General features: G+C 40.7%; 3 protein-coding genes across 11 annotated transcripts; 1 reads left to right on the top strand and 2 right to left on the bottom strand.

Moving 5' to 3' along the window:
- Positions 1–19: 19 nt before the first annotated feature.
- Unc-76 (fasciculation and elongation protein Unc-76) lies at positions 20–19,525 on the bottom strand. Of its 5 annotated transcripts, none has more exons than XM_076391297.1 (9): positions 8,298–8,541; positions 6,729–6,981; positions 2,014–2,136; positions 1,727–1,883; positions 1,541–1,649; positions 1,195–1,457; positions 1,048–1,123; positions 914–979; positions 20–839 (listed from the first exon to the last, which is right to left on the bottom strand). In XM_076391297.1, exons 1-9 carry the CDS (start codon positions 8,401–8,403, stop codon positions 823–825), a joined length of 1,170 nt encoding a protein of 389 aa, XP_076247412.1. In that variant the 5' UTR covers positions 8,404–8,541; the 3' UTR covers positions 20–822. The 5 variants fall into 5 exon arrangements, with proteins under 5 accessions (XP_076247412.1, XP_076247413.1, XP_076247414.1 ...); XM_076391298.1 differs by having other exon boundaries at positions 1,727–1,802; XM_076391299.1 differs by lacking the exons at positions 6,729–6,981; positions 8,298–8,541 and adding an exon at positions 19,386–19,525.
- On the bottom strand, positions 7,529–8,023 carry LOC143187221 (uncharacterized). Its single transcript, XM_076391313.1, has 2 exons — positions 7,756–8,023; positions 7,529–7,677 (listed from the first exon to the last, which is right to left on the bottom strand). The coding sequence occupies exons 1-2, from the start codon at positions 7,914–7,916 to the stop codon at positions 7,533–7,535; spliced, it is 306 nt and encodes a 101-aa protein (XP_076247428.1). The 5' UTR covers positions 7,917–8,023; the 3' UTR covers positions 7,529–7,532.
- LOC143187217 (arylalkylamine N-acetyltransferase 1) lies at positions 9,444–20,464 on the top strand. 5 transcript variants are annotated; one of them, XM_076391307.1, is made up of 5 exons: positions 9,569–9,583; positions 10,664–10,770; positions 17,656–17,923; positions 19,399–19,621; positions 19,836–20,462. In XM_076391307.1, the coding sequence occupies exons 2-5, from the start codon at positions 10,681–10,683 to the stop codon at positions 20,032–20,034; spliced, it is 780 nt and encodes a 259-aa protein (XP_076247422.1). In that variant the 5' UTR covers positions 9,569–9,583; positions 10,664–10,680; the 3' UTR covers positions 20,035–20,462. The 5 variants fall into 5 exon arrangements, with proteins under 5 accessions (XP_076247424.1, XP_076247422.1, XP_076247420.1 ...); XM_076391309.1 differs by lacking the exon at positions 10,664–10,770 and having other exon boundaries at positions 9,444–9,583; positions 19,836–20,458; XM_076391305.1 differs by lacking the exon at positions 9,569–9,583 and having other exon boundaries at positions 10,351–10,770; positions 19,836–20,464.
- The last annotated feature ends 5 nt before the right edge of the window (positions 20,465–20,469 follow it).

Here is a 20,469-nt window from a genome sequence, read left to right as displayed (position 1 = left end):
TAAGCATGAAAGAGGAAGATACCTTGGAATAGTAAGATTATCAGATTTATTTCTTTATTTCAACAAACACAATACTTCTAATATATGCACAAGGAATCAGAACAACTGTATTGCTGTACACAACGACTCGTCAATGCCAGTTTGCATGTAGTCAATTAACAGTTTATTCGAGTGAAATACACATTCGTGAAAGAGTGATCCGAATAACGAGATGTCTTTATCTTTGCGCGTCGGGTTACTAATTAATTGATTTCAAATACATGGATATTACAACAATATATGTTAGATCCATAAGCTTATATGATTTTCTCCATGAGAGAATGATCTACGAGTTATTAAGTGTATTTCTCTAGATAAATATACGCAATCTCGGTGATGTAGTAAAATTTGCTCACGTATTTCGATAAAATCTTTATGTACAAAAAATTACAAAAACTGAATCGGTACGAAATCCATGAATACGTATACAAAAATGAAAATTGTATAGTTCGCGTTCGATAAGAGGTATTCCATAGAGCGCATACGCAGATTATCAGAAATATATCTTATGTAAAACAATAATATACACATTATAATATAATAAAGTAAGACTAGATGCGAGTGTCACTGACTCTATCTAAATCTACAGTCGATAGAGTGTTGTAATTTTTTAAGACACAACTTAGAAGCGAAATCACCTGCCTTAACGCAAGAGTATGCGGTACAACAATGGGTGAAAGCGTACTGGCAAGAAGAAGAGAGCAAATTGTATTCTTCGATATTTAATATTCTTTTTTTTTCCTGATTCGTATCGATTTCCGTGTGAAATTTGCGGTATACTCACTAAGTAGGACACAATACTGAAAATAAACAATTATTTATACATTTAATTCTAATAATGATACATAAACAATTGAGTAAAGATTTATAGTACCTTTGAGTATATAATCTGTCAATAACGTGGGTACAGTGGGACTGTCTTCACTAATCGCTTTTAATACTGTAACAAAATAAAATAAAATAAATGTTAAGTAAATTAAAGTCTCACGTTTACTTGATAGTACTTGCTTTTAATGAGAACTTGTAAGGCTTGGTTGTCTGGCGGACCATTATTTGTATGGTATGGGATCACTGTTGTTAGATACTAAAAATAAAATAAGTTTAGATGGATTTCTAAGTTACGAACAACGTATCAACTTTAAGTTACTGTCGTACCTTAGATTCTTGTAAGGACCTATGTTGTGGCAAAGGACTAGTACCATTTTGCATTTGATTTCTTTTTTTTGTAACATGATGCTGTCTTCGTCGGTTTTGTACTGCTAATAATAACGAGATAAATTGATTTTTCAGCTCCTTCTCATACTCCAGCTCATCCCGTAATGCTAACTCTGCAATGAGAGTCTCACTCAACGCCCCTACCAAAGCTTCCATCTCCCCGAGAAGCTCAGTCAGCTGACTGGAGGTAAGTTGTTTCAACTCTAGAACAAACATTACGATTCAGATTAACGGGGTCCATATACTGATACAGTTTATTTTCTCAGAACGGTCTATAGAAATATACTTTTCTCGTGTAGCGGCGAGCCAAGAACTTCCCTGCTTCTTTCCAACGCCTCGTCACTATCCAATAAAGAACCATCTGAATCCGGTGATCTCTCCATTGACGGACTCTCCTACAAAAAAAAAGATTATTTCAAACAGTACTTGCCTAGTTTTATTTTATATCTGCATAAAAAGTTTGAATACTCACCTGCATTATGTCGTCTATTTCACGGAGCACTTCTTCGGCAGTCTTAAGCGGTTCCTCTGGACTATGAGTATCGGTGCTGCTGGACAAGATCAAAGCATGCATGTCCAAATCAGTTGCAACAGCTTCATCTTCGCTACTTAAATCCTCTAGTTCAGGTCTACAGCAAAGAAAACGAAAGCGTTCTAATTTGCGAACGATTTAATAATCATGCCTAGCGCTTCAGATATTTCTGTTTCCTCTATTGTACCGAAAGCAGCAAAGAAATAGTGAAAAAGGGTAAGTCTTACCTCTCGTTTTGAATTGGCGCTTCGTTCAAATTAAGAGCGGGCATGTGCATTTTCCTTGCGTACGATTTGCTCCAATCGATTGGTAATATGTTGCCAAAGGTGCCCGTGATCGTCCACCACATTCTACGAAAATAATGATTATTAAGTAAGTTATCATAAATCAATGGGGATACCTTTTTTTATATTAGCAAGTAAGGACTCTCGCTTAAATTTTTTCCACGAAGGGACAAACTCCGTTGGGTGTGTTACTAATTATGCGGACGACGCGCACCAGCTGACTCATATCCTCTTGCTAAATTGTTCCCTGACGTTTCCAAGCTATGAATTGAATTAACAGATTCTATTTTTGCTTCTGGAGGCGCGGAACAGTTTCTTAGAAACTGTCTTTTTCAATTGCCTTGAGTAGTTAAAAAATCATCTTTCTACATTTTCCTTTGTTTCATGTTCTAGATCTTAAGGTGGCGAAAGCGAGCAAAAAGATTCCCATGCTTATTATTGCGTTAAACGTTTTCGAAAGACAAGACAAGATCTCATGGTAAAAGCAGACGCTCTGTTGAGTCGTCGTTTTCTAGGATAACGTGTGAATCACTCGTGTCGTAGGCGTTTCCTGGGCTACGTACGCACACACATAAGGTGACTTGATCTCTAGCAAACAGAGGGCAACTCCGATAACAATGCAGCTATTCTAAGGAAATGAATTTCCGTACGAATCAGTGTCCGTGAATGATCTATGAATGGACCCTTTCTCACACCTCGACTGTGTAAACAATTCCAATTGCATAACGCCCATAAATAATCGAACGAGATACTGGCGGTATTTTTAGATATCGCGGCACAATTGAATTTCATGCTAGCGATTGTTCTCAACGAGGCAAATTTCAGCTGGAACAAATCAGCACGATTCAATCTTCTTCGCGAGTCGTTCAACTTTTTTCCTCCACCGATTGTTATCGATTAAAGCGATATCTTGTTTCTTTCATTCAGACTATAGCATGTGTATAGCCGGTCTAGAAAATAAAAGGAGCGCAGAACCTAACGGCTGGTCGGTCGATGGTGTTGGATTAACAAATGGAGGTCAATTCGACCCACTTGAGTTTCTCATTAATGTTAAGTGCATTAAAGCAGTGACTTCATCCTGCTGCACGCACGTTGGAACAAACTAAACATGACAGCCAGACGGCTAAACAAAAACTTATAGAATACGCATGGAGCATACATAGTATTACACTCACAAAAAAAAATGTAAATCGAGGTGAACGTTTTTTAAAAGGAAGGAGCATTTTTTGCTACTAACTATTTCATTTACGATGCTCAAAGTGATCGAAAAGTAGTAGGTTCTATTCGCAACTGTTTTCACGATCAGTCTACAATTTTCTGACGTGTATGCATCCTTCCGTTAATTAGAACGAGACAAGCGCAGCGAAATTCAATTCCTGAGAAGGCGTATCTCTCGCTTATTAATTCATTCCCCGGTTCAATGATCCGCGACGAGGCTTGTATAGTATCTGTTGCGTAACTCGACGTAATTACGAGCAAAACAGCTTCTTCGTAAATGCATCATACCGACGAAACTATTACAGGGAGATTATCCTAGAATTTCCTGTTTAAAGAGCCATAGTACTTCAGCAACAAAAGAATCGAGAGGGTTTCCTGCGATAAGAAAGAAGAGCGGAGGATGTGCATCGAGTACCACTTTCTGCATATTTCTGCCAAACCTAGTTCATTCGTTTCAGTGTTGTGCATCGTCCTTGTCTGTTCGGGCAGAGATAAATAAATTGAAGCAGGCGAATCAGGACAGAAATATAGTCGAGAAAGATCGTGTCGACCAGGGAGCGCGTGCGCCACTTTATTGACGTTTGTCCATCCTGAGGGTGGCTCGATACGAACGACGGAACAAAACACAGAGATCAAATTTTCATGTCCTCGCAATTCGATCGTGTGAGATTTCTTACTGTAAGCCGATCGCCACATTTATTAGACTTTTATTTTACTCTCATTGCCTTTGTAATATCTCGCTTCATAATAGACAGGAAATATTCTAATGTTAAATACGTGCAAATTTACTAAGTAGTCATACAAACCATTTCTAGTACCATAAATAGTAGAATTTATTACAATCAGGTGTGATATCTCCACATAAGTGGTTTCCAACTTTTTAACATTTTCAAGTATCCCAACTTTCAGAATATTATTTTCAAATTTAATGCTTGGCACAGGCCACGACTGAAAAGAGAACAGGGAGAAAGAGAAGAAGGAAGTTAGGTAGCGTGGGGGCGAGAAAGTCTTTCGGCTCGAGTGAAAAGAAGCGTGGCGAGGGCCGTGAGCCACTGTTACGTTCAAAAGAGAATTCGACGGAGCTGGGGACAGGAACAGCGAGTGAATGCGACCTTGGTTGACCCGAGATTCTATTCGCCGAGCGGCCCAGCCAGAGTATTTTTTTTTGTACTCCCGACAAATTGGATTACGAACAATGCAATGCGCACGGGCGCCGGATATGCACGCACGAATGCGTTTATTCTCCCGAGAACTAATGCGTGCATACGAAAGCACCGATGATGCCGAATGAGACACGTGCAACAGCACGTGTCGCATCTGCGGACATCGTACAGTGACCTCTCGACTTTTCACCTGTTCAGTAGAAATAAGACGAACACATTGGAAATCGATAAAAGTCACCTGGGCGGTCAATAAGTAAACGAGGGACGGAATGGATGGTGGTTGTAAATTGAATTAATTCTCGGAACTTTGACACAGATACCTGTGAACCTGTTCAGTACGTAATACATAAAAGTTGAGTATAAGGGGTCTGAAGCTTTCAGGGGTTCAAAGGGAAAAATGTGAGCACAGGTAGTGAACAGGTAGCCCGAGGATGCAGGTATTCCACCGCAGACTTATCAATCGAGAGCCAAATTTTTTTCTCCTGTTAACTTAGGTTGAATAGTGCTTTTATTTATGTTTTCAGTTTTTGTGGGGCTTTTCCAACAGGCTTGACAAAAGCTAGCGTCTAGACAGGTTTCGATGGAGGTGAGACTTCAAAGAAATTCGCGCGCAACAGTGGACACTGGAGTTTAAGAGGGCTGACGCGTTATTCTACACCGAAGAAGATACAATTTTGCGCTTCAGTGAGCTCCACCTGCACCGCTTGCTAGAAGGCACACTATTCGTCGAACACCTGCGCCAGGGATGCAGTAGATATTATATGAAAATATTTACAGGAATGGGAATTTTTTACTCGAGTGTTTATGAAAGTGTACGCTTTTTGGAACAAGCTTCGAATATAATTGTGCAATTGAGGAAATAGAATGATTGATTTAAGGGAAGTCGACTGACCACAATACATATGTGATCGTCTAATTAGGAGACGAGTTTCTTTCTCGTTAAGAGCACTGTCCACCTCAAGAAGAGAAAGCTGCAGAACGCGCTGCGAACGTCACGTAGAGAGTACTCACGGTGGCACACTTTTCAGTTGGAAAATCGATACCGTGATCCCAAGGATCGGGGTTTACTGCGAATATATGCATCTCGTTGAAAAGCTAACCAGCAAACTGCAAGCTCTGCAATACGAACTTGGGGCATGAATGCCTTTGACCCTCATCGATTCGCTAGGAACAAAGAGACGTATAAATCAAGTAACTCATCCCGCACAGCGCAATAACTGAAAAGGGTACAAGTACATCGATCCATCTTTTTGTATATTACCCTATAAAACAAATGAAACTGCTCTATAAAATAAGTTAACACCTTAAAAAATATGTTAAGTATAATACTTAATTAATGAAGTCGTAATTGAAATGAGTTCTCATAATTTATTAGTTAAAAGCTCTAAGTATCCTCAGTGTTATATTAATATACACTTGCTGGCACGTGTATCAATCTCGAGATCGAGGCAACTCTGATGAAACCATACGAGGATCGTTCAGCAATATCGGTTTAGCATGAGCATCGAGCGAAACACTATTTGCGCGTCTTAACGAGACCCGAAGAAAGCGTTAACACGGGGATTACTTAAACAGGATGTATATTATCTGTAAACAACCAGCTGGACTCGGTGAGAAACGTAATCTCAATTTCTTGCGTGGCTTTATAGGATATAAATTTCCATGGATCGTAAAAGTGACCTGTTCGATCGGTGAAACAAGTCCAGCTGAATTATGCCATTGAAGCACAGGTAGCAACTACTACTTAATTATAATTTCAACGCGTGCGAATAATATAACGGCGATCCCATAAACGATTACTTCCGTTCGGGAGCACGGACCATCATTACATGGCAAGGCATCGCAATGATGCTTGTAGCTAATAGATATTTCAAGGTAATCGCGACAATTTGAGCGTGATAACACGGCAATCTTCAGGGTATTCATTTACTCAGAACACTTACGGTGCTTTATTTTTTAATCGTCGAAGGTAGACGTCTATGAACCGGTATAACTGTACTCTGAGATAACATGTGATCGAAGGAAACAGTTTTGTCTCGATGTAGGCTCACAGATCGAGTGATTTCTAAGTTTAATTTATGTTTAAACCCACTTTAGTCTTATCAAAGATGTGAGTGATAAGACATGCAACTAGAATTCTTTCGCTCTGATTAATTTCACGTTAGTAATGATCAATTATCAAAGGAGATTATCTTAGCCCCTCGAGATTTCACCTTTGACGCATTTAGCAGGTGTTACCGTCGCAGTCGGCGAAAATGTCGACTTGAAAAGACTCACTGGCACTCGTTCATGATCTCCTCCTGCGTCCGCACTTGCACAGGCGCCAGGGACTCGACATCAGTCCCGTAATCGCGAAAGCAGGATGTTATCTTCTCATCAAAGGTATTAACAAGGTCCTCGAGACTGCCGCTGAAGGGGCTGAACGTCCCCTCCTGGAGTATGTCGGTGCCATTTTCATGGATCGTCGCCGGCTCGTTCGCGTTGCAATTCTCCCCGTAATTCGCGTCCAGATTGGCGTCCAGCAGTTGTTCTAAATATAAAAATAATCTTCAGCTTGCTTTTGCGCGATGCGACGCGAGGAGATACTCTGCTGCAATTTTCTGCATGCAATTTTTCAGTGTTTAGTCGAGAACTGAATATCTCAGAAACAAAACTAATTATTTCCTAATCAATCCAGTATACCACACCACTTGGTTCACTTCAACCTCAATTTTAAAATAAATTATTTATCGTATCAGTTTGGCCTCTGAGTGGCTCATATTTGACCACGAGTCATCCTCGATGGATTCGCGGAAAGAGAACGCGAACAGCTCGATAAGGGGTCGCGACGACGAGGCGGAAAGACGATAACACAAAAGATGGGTGACACCGTTTGTGGACAGAGTTGTGTACAGGGGAGACATCGCAGGTAGAAGCGGTATAACGAGGGAAAGGACGCACAACTCGCAAGTCGACCGGTATTAATTACATCTGCCGCTGGCTGTTATCAATTACATAAACAGTGGATCGGTACTTTCGCGTGGGGTCCAGTGACGCATAGCGGATCGAATGTTTTTTCGGGATTGAATATCCGCGATATTTTTATATTTCTCCACGATTTTTCTCATCTCCAACATCAAGTCCTCCCGAGTTTTCTCTGGACAGCTCTGAAAGCTCGAGCCCACCAACCAGGGTCTTTCGAAATACAATTACGTCACTCGCCCTCGAAAATGAAATTCGTGTTGACCTAAGAAATAGGACACTTGTTAGTTTCGAAGGTTTGCTATTAGGAAGTATGACTGAAATAGTGAATAAAACTGCGTACGACTGAAGGATACTAGACACCGCCTGCACAGTGTGACGTAGGCTTTTGTCGCGCTCCGAAGGTCGCTTCTTCATGGTAGCTAAATGCGCTGCGCCACCCTCTCTCTCGTCATTTAATTCGCGCGTCCGTAAAACGAGCGTGACCACGCGTGCACAGCGCATTTCACGCGTTCACGCAGCCACGAAACCTGTTCTTACCGGCCGGCCCTCGTTTCGTTTCGGTTTCGAAATTTCCGCTTATAGATACGGCTCGGCCGAGACGTCGATTTTAGGAAAAATGACACACGATACACGCTGGGATAATCCCGCTGCGATTTCGTGACTCCAAAAGGGAGTAGCGAGGTGACTCGTGATCGATCACGCCCGACACAGCCAGGGACCGATAATTCGCGATTTCGTCGAGTCTCGATGCTCCACGCGTTATCAAAATATTTCGATTCGACAGCACTGCGATAGACCTTCGATCCAGGCGAGGTTACGTGAGTCAGCGATGATAGGAGATACTGGGATGGAAAAGACGAGGGATGACGAGTTTTCTCGCACCTGTCAGCAGATTCATGTTCTTCAAACTGGCTGTGTCCTCTTCCTCGAATCGTGCGAGGGGTGCCTCGAACTTCAACTCGGAGATCTTGCCCGCCATGTCCCTCATTATTGACCGTGTAGAGGAGAGCCGGGAGCGAGTCGATCACCGCGATGAAATTCGGCACCGTACGCTTGCGGCAGCGCCCCCGAGGCGCTCCGTTTTCCTCGTTTTGAGCTTTTTCACAGGGAGGTTGGAACAGAAATGCGTAAAAAACTGTCCAAAGACGCACAAATAACCCGTCGCATGCGAGGCTTCGCGAACGACTGACGCAGAGGGGGCTCGATTTAAATTTGGTGGGGGAAGATGATTGCTCGTCGCCATGACGACCGCTGGCTGTGCGCGCCGATGGCACAAGCATCGTCAGGGGCGTATGTCAAAATGTGAACCACCCTATACTGCGTCTGTTTCTACTTTTAATGAATATTTCGTCTATTTTGTCATTTATGAAGACTGTTATAGGGGATTAAGGTTCTTCTGCCACTAGGTGGGAATTTTATTCTTCGTATTCTTTAACTGGAAGAAATTTTCTGTGAGTAGATTATTTGATAGTGATAGCGGTTTATTTCACTTTGATATAATATCTGAAGAATTTTTAAGGATAAGGGAAGTCATATTTGTGTTAATTATATTAGAAACTAATGTGTAAAGTTATTTATTTGGGAAAGTTTGTTTGAGGAGAAGAGTCGCCGTCTGTGTACGCTACTGACAATAACTTTGCTCGGAAGGTAATGCCGGTAAATAGATAACTGTTGATAATATATTACGCTGCATTACCAGCAATTGTTAAATAATCGAACAAGATTGTTCATAATTTACAGTAGATATATTAACTTCTGGAGAAATAGTTTCGCATTGAAAAGAAAATTCGTCTTTTACGAATTATAGTATAAACTATTTATATTATAGTTAGCCATTCATACGAGACGATGCGTAAAATTATTGTTAATAATATATGTAGCATTAATTGTTCTCAGCATCATTACTTTATCGGGAATATCGATATATCGCAAGACTATCTTTGCAGTAAACAACTTCCCCCCACTAAATTTGTTTTGATCACGGGCTTATAAATATCCCTGCTCGCTCCAAATTCGGTAGTCGCTTCCCAGGCTTCGACTGGGTCGGATCGTTCTGATTCGATCCGTCGATCGTTACCTGGGGCTGACTCTGGTCTAACCCTGGACCACCTACCCCCTGACCAGCTCCTACTGGGCATCCCTGACCCTTGACCAGCTTCCACTCTCTCGTATGTACTCACCCACTAAATTTAAATTATTCTATCAAACGTAACACTGCTCTCTTATATAACTTCTATCTTACAATATGTAGAAAAGTATATGAAACAAAATTTAATCATGGTATAGTTCCTGATATAATAAGCATATTATTCATTGGGAAAGGATTAACAGTACTTGCTATTAATTCCGGAGCCACGCCTCGGCTATCATACAACAAAAAAATATTGCACACGTTTGACGATGACATAGCCAACGATTATAGCCTACGTAAATTAAATTCAGCATTCGAAGGTCTGTTTTTGACATTTTCGGGATGACCTGCTCTTTCGGCGGATCGAAGGAAGCCCGAAATAAGAATTTTCACGGGTAATAAAGTCCTCTGGTAAAGGACACCTGAAAATACCTGACCTCAGTTATGTGACTGTCTTACACAGTGGGTCTTATATAAGCACCTTATGTTTTGTTCTTTAATGTTTCGCGTTTCGTCGAGAAGTATGCATATTGGGCCAGAGCGTGATTTGCGTGTTTGTGGGTCATGCAGAGAATGCAAAAAAATCGCTATATAATGGGGGATTGTGGTTAACCTTGATAATATTGTATATAAATTGCATTGTCAGTGCTAGCCGACGTTTAATAAACTCCTCCAATACGATTTCTTTTCTGACGCTCTGGTGATCTAGATGTAGCAGGATAATAGTACATCGCAATCCAACCATGTAACGCGTGCCATTAAGGTGGCAATCTCGCAAAAAACTCTGAGGCAACGAAAAAAAAAGCAGAGGAATATCATTTAAACATGTAATCTTTAGCCTTTGCATCTCCAGTACCGGCTGGAAGTTTATCTCGCTAATCGATGAAGCGATCGTTCTAAAAGAACATGTAATCGGACAATGTTTGCAATTGAAAAAAGCAGCTGGCATAAAAGATTCATGAGGTACTGTTCGCGGGAAAAAAATAATACTGTCGAGTAGGTTATCAGATTTGTGTGTGCGCTAAGTATCAAATAAACGAGCGTTGCCTCGATGGGGGGTATGCAATCGGGATGGACCAAAATAGGAAAGGTGAATTTGTGTCGAGTACACTTCCAGAGAATGGAATCAATTCTATGGGCTCGGGAGTGATAACCAGGTCGTTATGCAAGGAGCAGGGAAAAGCTGATAGCAATCTAAACGTCGACAGGCGATTTGACATAGTGGTAGGTAATCATCGAAAAATGTCTTGTTTTCATTATCAACACGTTACAAAACGCGTAATGTCTGTATTATTATAGTAACTGCATGGAACCTGACCACAATCCTGTACAATGCGGGGCAATTGATCATTTCGTCATTGTAATTTGCTTGTATTGTATACGAAGGTGTAGATTGTGAATAGTTGTTCGGCCATAAATCTTACCGAGTAGCCGACCAATGCCCTACGTTCTTTCCTTTCACGCACTGCAACGCGAACCTACGTCGCGGAAGGTATTATTAAAAAGTTCTAACTGCTCTATCAAGCTTTTTAATAGTTTAATGTATTCTAATATAATGCTATGTACGTGTCAACTATGTTTAATTAATTTCAGTAATACAGTTTACTCGGATTTATAGCGGTATTTGGATCGCTAATTGCGACCGTAGATACAGTAATTACAACCGGTCGTCGTAATCACAGGCAACGAATGACTACCGCTGCTTAATGGTTGACTTAATATAATGTACAATTAAATCTTTGATCGTATTTGCAAATGGCCGCGAGTTTGAATATTAGTGGAATTGAAATGACACTAAAGACTCTACATTTTATTTTATACAGAGTTGTATAATTAGCTTATTAAGAGCCACCTTTTATTTCACTTTAATTGGAAGTAAATGTTAATTGAACTATAGAAGTGTTTGTTAGAAATTATTAATTTAAAAGTAGATACTTCAATTCTCCAATGATTCTTGTGATGAAAAATGAATTAATTTACAGCAATGTAAAATGGTTTAATTACTATTCGAAGTGTACTACAACCCCTCCAAGTTCATTAGCGATTCCAGCTCACGGTTCTTGAATTTTAATACGTTCATCTTATGAAAGCTGAAATAGGTCTTCAATGCATCGATCCGGTGGGCAAATCGTTGTTAAATTGGTTAATTCCATTGCGATTAATCGGACGGCGAGTGCTAGGGAGCGTTTCTATGATCGCCCAGCCTATCCAGTTAAAGGCCCATTTACCGATAGATTCGGATCTGGCCACCTAATCAAATTCAATAGAAAAATAGACCTGGGGCTACCCTTTCCACGGGTTGTTGTTGAAGGGATATTACGGTACCGGATGGTAATGACCCTCCCTATTGCTCGAACTTTGTTCTCACGTTGCCAGTGCGTAGTTGGCGATAGACTGAAGGAGACGCGCTTGTTCATTCTTTCGGGACGACGAAAAGCCGCCAGAGGAGCTTGACAGATCTTCGGGTACGTGAGAAACCTGTTACTCTTAATCGAACGGCGAAACGTTTTCGAAGATATCTTTCGGCCACGCCTAAAATCGACCACAAACTTCCTATCGAAAATGTAAAGTGTTTGCATTAAAACATGTTGTTTAATAGAAATATTTTTAGTAGATATATGTTACTTATTTTTCTGCTTCCTTGTATGTTATTCTTGGCGAGTTAAAAGTGTAAAGAACGGACATAGTCGAGAATGTCAACTCGATTGGTTCATCTGACTTTCTTGCACGTAACGATAAATCGATTTTCTCGCGTGTTAGAATAATCCGATCACCGGATTTATTGCACAGCGAAAGGTTGTCAGGAAAAACGAGACGAATCAGTTTCACTGACCGGAGGATATATTTTTCACGAAGATCACGCGTGCACCACGAAGATCCATGTTGCCTCAGCGATCGCCCACTGTTACCGAAGTAAATATATCGGCGACATTGCCAGTGTGCTCCTCGATCCTTCGCCTTCTATTCTCGGACGAATCCGCGGTGCATCTCGCTTACAGAAATAGCCAGAGTATTTTCCCCCGTCTAAGAAAATTTCATTAGAGTGCATTCTCATCGCGCAAAGCGTCTTCAAACGTTTCGTTAACTCGAAATTGACATACTTTGTATGCCTTAATAGCACTGAGCGATTCAAAACAGAGAGAATCTTCTAAATATTCACACAAAGCCTGAGAAAAACTTAATCAGAAGTCTCATATGCTCTCGACTGGTGCCTCTAGATTGTCATTAAGGACTTTAAACTATTCCAGCTTCGTTGCACACTGAGTAGTCGTCGATAACAATGAAAAATACACTCGATAACAGAGTTATCGGTGATGACTGTACATCGGTGTCTGTCAATGGTAGATGATTGCCGTATGCTCAACTTCTCCGCAAAAATTATTTCCTCCCAGCGATGTCGGCATGTAATTCGATTATGCACTCTGCTTTTGGTGCAGCGCACGTGCCCGAACTGCAAAATATCCTAGTTCCTCGGTGCATTTGCATCGGCCGCGGCCTTTTCGATATCTGCACTCGCGACACCCAACTTTAGCGAGTGTCACGTATCGACAGCCAAAGAAGGGACAGCTAATCACCGAATTCTTTGCAACGTGTCGCGTGCCTGTGAAGCTTCAGTATCAGCACTTGTCGCCTGAGTACGCCTATCGTGCGCTGTTTCATGCAGTTCCGCGCATTTTTGCATACTGCACGACATTCGACAATGGATTGCTTTTGGGTGCTGACCTCGCTGCCCGAAGATCTTTCACCTGGGACGGTTCTGAAACGAGCGCGACAAACCAGCTTTGAACGAACGCTAAACGAGATTAGCCTCGATTGTAACGATACTGCGCGATCGAATGTCTAGCAATCGCGTACGGAGTTTGAATACAAATTTTCTTGGCCGAAGTGTTCATTCATGCCGCGTTCCAAGGGTACCACATCGCCCTGCTGCGCAGAACACAAAATTCAAGATATAATTTCGTTTCGTGTCTCCATCGTTTAAAGAAAATCGAGAAAGAACGAGCGTTACGAAGTTCCACTTTTCGAACTCGCTCTGCCTTTTTTGCTAGGGGGAAGGGTAGTGAGCACGAGGAAGGATGGGAGAACGATTGGACAGAAAGAGAAGAGAGGGATCACGGAGTCGCTATTAGACCGTCGCTTTTTAAATCAGCCGTTTTATTCTTGGGTTTACCTCGAGGCGAACTCACGATCAATTGCGATGGATTTATTGCAGGAGAGAAGGTGTACTTTATTCCGATTGGTTTACCGGTTACGGATCTGGCACCGCCTCTGATGCTTGATTGAAAATCATTTAGATGTACGTGTAACGCATATCATGATTTCTTAACGGGTGGGTGGTTGTGTCACGAGGTAAAGTGTATCGGTGCTAGAGAACGACACGACAGAGGGATCGTTGGAGGATGTTGAATATGTCCATGGAAGGGCAGTAAAACTTTTTGTAAAGAAATCTGATCACCCAAGTTCTATCTAAGCGATTAGAATAGAGTACTCGAGATGTTCTAATTAATTTCTAATATTTTGCAAGTAGTGAAAAAATGGGACACGAATTTTTTGTAACTTATCCATCTTCTATTACTCCGTGCCCTAAATAACAGTAAACTCGATACGTATATCTATCTTTCCAAGCGATTCAGCTTCACGCGAGATCTCGACTGAAGAACCATCAAAGACGAATATGTAATTATTTCTACCAGACACGTGATGCTTGTTCGATGCCAATAATAATTCAAAAATAAATCGTGAAGAAATCAATCATGGAATTATCTTGAAATAAGACTCCTCTATCTCTAATCCATTCGTGTATCTTTCCACCAACATCCTGAGTTATTAATCACGGACGCTGGAAGCTGTGCGCCTTGCTATCTCATTATCTCGAGGCTCTGGCACGATTTGTAGCGAATTAGCCGCGGAATGGACAATGCAGAGAGCGAGAGTATTAAAAATCAGGAGAGGAGACGCGAGACAAGGGCCTGTGGAAAGGTCAGCGTCGCTCTGTCGCGGAAGTGGCTGACGTCTCGACACCCACTACCGAATCCGGTTCGAAAGGATTCCGGGAACGAACGAACGATCGTTATATTTCATTCTCTCGTGCATTGGCGATCGCTTCGCATATCAGGCTTCGCGATCAAAGGCTGCGAGCAGCATGGTGATTGTGTTCGCGGCGTAAGGACTAAGTAATGTTTCAACGATTCGTGGCTGGAGACGATAGACTGCCAGGATGTCCATGTAAAATGTTAGAATAGAAAAATATACAAAAAAATGGGTCAAGAGCTGCACCGCGGCTCCAATTTATAACAAGGGCCCTCACGATCACAGTGTCGTATTCTTCTTTTTAGTTTAGAGTCCACCCCGAAAGAGGATATAACATCGATAGCCAATACCTAGGAGCTACGACTCAACGTCATTGAATGCCACCTAAGGTATGACCACGGTTCTCTTCGTCGACCTTCACGGGTGTAGATCGACAGTTCCGTGACTAGCTTGGAGCTTGTTTTCCATTTCGTACGAATCCATGAAATTACGTAATTGATGGGTGAACAACCTGCAGATGAATATCCTGTTTCTCTGAATTCCTTTATCATCTTGCTTCGACAGTTTTTTAGAAAAACGATTCGACAGGGAATGATCAATGGAGTTTTTAGCGATGCAAGTCTGCTGTCTGTAAAAATGGTGATTCCAAAGGTGGAAAAAGTAGAAAGAAGCAAAATACACGTAGAAACATAAAGCAAATGTTTTTCTACCCGGACGTTTAATACATCCATATGTCTCAATTGCGGGTCAACCTAAGAAGATCAAAATTCAATAAAATTATTATTAGTATTCATGCACCGAGACATGGTCGACTACTGGGACATTTGCCTTAATAGGCAAACTGACTTTCAATTTCCAAAGCCACTGTTGAAGTACACGTCGCTTAGTACCTGCGCTTGCAATGCCACTCTACAGTAGTCTACACACGCCCATTGCCTCGGTTTAAATTAAAACACTGTCTTATGGTTGTACAAATCGATCCAAGACACGGTGAAGATAACAGGAAGTCGAAAGAACGCGCAAAAAGTTTCTACCTGGTGATTTTTCGAAACGACCACTTGTCGCGAGCTTAATCGTTTTTCCGTGTCGATGGAAGCATCGGTCAATACGTCGATAACTTATTTTTCAATCCCACTTGACTTAAGGAGTGTGAAGTTTGAGAAATGAATAAAGGATTTTTACGCTTTCTGCTACTACTAATCTAATCGAACGAAATAGTCGTATTCTATATGTGACGTGATAAAAATTGAGAGAACGTTTTCACAGTACAGCACGCGATTTTATTACCTTCGTCGGAATAACGGTTTCGAGGATACGCGTGTTAATTAATACCATTCAATCTTGCAAATAACGCAACATAATCGACGCGGGTAGTAATTTCTCTCGAGTATTTTTCTCCCAGTTTTTAGATTTCTATTAAGCGGTGATCGCGTGTGGCAAGCGAACCCGAACGTGTTCTCCACGCATATTACTCCCCCTCTGTGTCATTTCATTTACATGGAGCGATATTAAATGATAAACCGTGTACAAGACGAGGAACAAATCTCTTCAGAAGATTAGATTTTTTCTCCCCTGGACAATCTGTTCTCTTGAGAATGAGTTATATCTGCGTGGGACCCTCTCAATGATCAGCCATCCGGGGAAAACTCGTGCGATTAATTATTTAAACGGAACGTGGATACTGAGGAATATGCGAAAGACGTTTAGAACACACGAGCTCACCGTTATGTAAAGTATCTTTCCGGTTCTAAAAGATAGTAATCGATTCGCCTAAAAAATTGCTCGGTTTCTGGAGGGGAAAAATGTTACTCTTAGAGGGGGTTCAGGTAAATGCAAAAATAAATGAGACAGGACGTGTTAGACAGAATCGCGATGTTTCCAATCGCGAGCGTCCTAAACTGTATTCGCCTGTCCCTGAACCTGTAAGAATGCCTTTTGCCCGTACTGAGCGTATATAAGACAGACGACGTCCTATCACAAGGCGCAGTGTTAGATTACCACCTCGACGTCAACAACGAGCATCGTGTTTATTGGCAAAGTAACACCGGTGTTTGCTAGATTCAGTGACAAGTTGGACCATTCGTTCGGTATCTTTAACCGAATTTTCACGGGGTCGATCGCGAATTTAGGTATTCCTCGAATTAATCGCCATGGAAGCTATGTTGGCTTCTAGTATGAGAAATTCTCCTCGTATCGAGGGAAGCAAGGGTCAAACCAGCTTTGCGAAAGATGTGCAGAAAATATCGAAATATACGGTAAGCTTGGAATCGCTTTACAAAAACTGAATTTCTAAAAATAAGTAAACGATTTTTTTTATATTAATTTTTATTACGTATGAGGTGATTTACGATTATTGTATTTGTAATTTACGACTGAAAATTTTCTTTTATATTTCTAAGACAAGGTAAAATATTATTGCTTGAAGTTAATAACCACAAGAGGAGTTGTAGCAACATTTTATCGGTTTTAGATGGGTTTCTTTAACGTGACGTAACAAAGTCTATAAAAATCGATGCTGTATTATAATCAATGACAAATGAAGTGTGATCTTCGATCTGCTGTGTCTATAGACTGCTAAATCATTTCTATACAGTTTCAAAAATATTGTAAGACCCTAGTGAAGAAAATGTTTATCATAATCTTGCTTTCACAACTATTTTCGTATACTGTGTCACTAACCAAGTAGATCAGTGCGCAAGTAGATCAACGATAGTCGAACCCGTAGTTGCGTTGGTCATGTAACAATCGACCGAGATAAAACGTTGCACAAACGAGAACGCATCGCGAGCTGTTAATTGTCGCGTGTGAAAGCGCTAATTCAATTCCCGTTGCCTCGAAAACAACAAATTGTTATTCTCCCTGTTGCATTGAGTTACATTTGCATATATGCCCACAAGCTGCATTTGACATTTAGCTATCGTGTCAAAGGTCCTCGAGACATCAATTAACTGCAGCTATAATGGACTTACTAATTAAGTAAGCCACTTCATAAGAAATCTAGAACCACTGTAGCACATTTCGAATGAACAGAGTTTTTTATAGGCGCTGAATATTTTGAGAAAAACTGAATATTTTCAGCTGGCGGATACAGCGGAGGACATGAACATGGATATGGACTACCATATCCAGATAATAACGAAGGATGATAAGCTAAGGATACTAAAATTCCTCAGGCGATTCTTCTTCAGGGACGAACCTCTCAATCACTCGATCGAACTGATACCGGAAGGCGAGGATAGTACTTGCCTTGAATTGGAAGAATATTGCAGTATGTCTTCGTTAGAGAATAATCTCAGCCTGATGGCGGTCTCGACGAGTGGTGCCATAGTTGGCGTCCTGTTAAATGGTAAGAATTTGACCCAAGTTAGTCAATACATGCCTCAGAGGTTGGCCAGTGTTTTTACTGTTCACTGAACTATTTACAAGCTTTCGGTCCGCGTTTCAGTTTACCCAGTTCGCGTCTATCTGGGTTAATAACATGATCTCGTACCAAGAATATCTTATTCTCAGCAGAAACTGACGACTCAGAAATCTAAAACGTCTTACGAGCATGAACCGATGACAAATTATTCCTATGACGAGTTCTATTCCTCGAATGTTGAATATTAAAAGCAATTCGTGGTACTAGAGCGAGTGAACACACCTCCTAGAGAGTCTATGAAATATTTGTCCACTAGTAATGACTGGAGGACACTGTAATTTGACTCTAAGTAGATCAACACGAAAGATAAGGTGAATTGCAATGAAGACCTTGCGCGCTGGCGAACGTTCCTTTGTCGAAACATGCCTGCGAACGGTTACCGCAAAATCTGATGGAAAAATCAGAATTCTGAAAGTGGGGAAGACACACCTACTGCGAAACGGTACTGTTCTACGTTACATAAATTGTTATGCGAGAGCCAAGCCAGCGAGCAAGACTTATTAATTGCTACCGGTTGTCGCAATCACGGTAATTACGTTACTTTATCGACAGATCCAGTTAGTCGTACGTTATTGAGATTATGAGAATCAAGTTAAACCGCAGAAAAAAAAGACAATAATAAGAATAGATAAAATGCATCTGTTTTAATTTCTTTCTAATCAGTGCATTGTATTCGTCGACCATTCACAGAGTGTCTCCTCGAGGAAGAACTCACGCAATTATTCTCTTTTTTTTCATATGCAGAACAAAGAGTTAAGAATCTTGAAACTAGTTTCCCGCGCTGATTTACTGGCCACGCATTCGTTGAATGAGAAACGGTTTCGTTTCGCGCGGCCGTTCAATTGTCGTTTCAAATGCAAAGCAGATGTTAAAGAGTTACCTTCGATGTAAATACACGAGACTGATTTCCTTATATATTAGCGAGGCGGTTCGTCTACGTGAAGCAATTTGCCAACTAATTACCGCCAATGGTGACTCGCCTGTCGATTTTAATTATTAATAAAATTATCTCGCATCGTACTTTAGTCTTCCAATGGAACGATGTAAAAATAAGTTAACATTTTTTTTTAAGAAAAAAAGCTTGGATATCTAATCTAATCTCTGCACAGCATCCGTGAAATACTGTATTCTTTATGGTAATCAAAGACCTTTAACGTAGAATGTAGACACGTGTTGGTCATTGTGAAATATGCAAATCAATGATACATATCGGTTAAATTTACGACCAGCAACAATGTTTTGTTAGTATTCGTGCACTTTATAGGCACGACTACGATTCGTTAATCTTCGAACCATGCTTCTTTACAGTTAGAACGCAAACCGTATAGCGTATGTCACTCAAGTGTGCATTCATTACCGTTTAACTGAGGAAGAAATTATGACTCACCTGTTCCTTGCAGGAAAGATGGACCCGCCGAGCGACAAGGACGAGGAGCCAGAATACATAACCACGTGTGAAAATCCGAAATTTAAGAAAATCCTGAAGTTGCTCCATTACGTGGACAAGAACGTGAATCACGATGGAAAATACAGGGGACTTAATATCCTGGAAATTAGAATAATCTCTGTAGACACTAATTGGAGAGGCAAGGGAATCGCTAAAGCACTCGTAGAAAAGGCGCTGTAAGTGGAATAAGGTTACTCAATTTGATGAACTTTTCTGCAGTTCGAATTTTCATAAAATTAAACGATATTTCATTGTTAATTTCTTAGATAAATTAAAACGTTATCGATTTACCTAAACCTTCTCCATCTGCTCGTGACAGCAGTTACGACTTGTACTAGATTGACCGATTATCGATATTCTAATCGATTTAACGAGATGTTCACTTTGCAGAGAAATTGGGCGGGAAAAAGGCTTCCACGTTGCGCGCGCAGACTGTTCTTCCTTCTTTTCTGGTAAACTTTGCGCGCGATTGGGCTTTGAACCGATATACGAGCTGAAATACGCCGATTACCTTGGCGAAGACGATAAACCAGTGTTTTCTCCAGCACTTCCACACGTGTCGATCGTTACATATGTTAAACAATTGTGAAAAGTGTCGTGACCCATTCCTGAAACCTACGTACCTGTTTAGGATCGAGGATAGCTTCGGAAAATTCTTAACGTTCGTACGATTCTTTTCTTAATAGTTTCTTTCTGTTCAATTTGAGTAGCTATCCGACATCTTTCTCTCTTTCTCATACTTGAATTTATTTATTACTTTTATACGAATCAACGTAAATCTTGCGAATGTATTGTTCAATAAAATTATAATTGAAAATATAAATTAATAAAGTTAGGCTATTTACTGTACATTCTCAAATTATAAATACGTTATTATAATTGAAGATAATGAACTTTCATGTATACAAAAGTAAAATAATTTTTTATACATAATGTGAAAATACTCTTTGTAGAAGGAGAGTTACTGTTTTAAGTATAGTAATTTATCTTTTATAAGTTAGTAGAAAATTAATCCTTGTGTAAT

This window comes from Calliopsis andreniformis, unplaced genomic scaffold, assembly GCF_051401765.1.
Source record: "Calliopsis andreniformis isolate RMS-2024a unplaced genomic scaffold, iyCalAndr_principal scaffold0022, whole genome shotgun sequence".
Taxonomy (NCBI): domain Eukaryota; kingdom Metazoa; phylum Arthropoda; class Insecta; order Hymenoptera; family Andrenidae; genus Calliopsis; species Calliopsis andreniformis.
This window is presented reverse-complemented; position numbering and strand designations above follow the sequence as displayed.

Bases quoted from the DNA above. Each gene is read 5' to 3' on its own strand.
- LOC143187221 (XM_076391313.1), bottom strand. From the start codon at position 7,916: ATGCGCTGTGCACGCGTGGTCACGCTCGTTTTACGGACGCGCGAATTA. The intron at 7,678-7,755 runs GTACGCAGTTTT...CCTATTTCTTAG, and splicing joins GTGTCTAGTATCCTTCAGTC to GTCAACACGAATTTCATTTT.
- Unc-76 (XM_076391297.1), bottom strand. From the start codon at position 8,403: ATGAGGGACATGGCGGGCAAGATCTCCGAGTTGAAGTTCGAGGCACCC. The intron at 2,137-6,728 runs GTGAGTCTTTTC...TTATTTTCGTAG, and splicing joins GAGATCATGAACGAGTGCCA to AATGTGGTGGACGATCACGG. The intron at 1,650-1,726 runs GTGAGTATTCAA...TTTTTTTTGTAG, and splicing joins AAATAGACGACATAATGCAG to GAGAGTCCGTCAATGGAGAG.
- LOC143187217 (XM_076391305.1), top strand. From the start codon at position 10,618: ATGGACCAAAATAGGAAAGGTGAATTTGTGTCGAGTACACTTCCAGAG. The intron at 10,771-17,655 runs GTAGGTAATCAT...GAATATTTTCAG, and splicing joins ACAGGCGATTTGACATAGTG to CTGGCGGATACAGCGGAGGA. The intron at 17,924-19,398 runs GTAAGAATTTGA...TGTTCCTTGCAG, and splicing joins AGTTGGCGTCCTGTTAAATG to GAAAGATGGACCCGCCGAGC.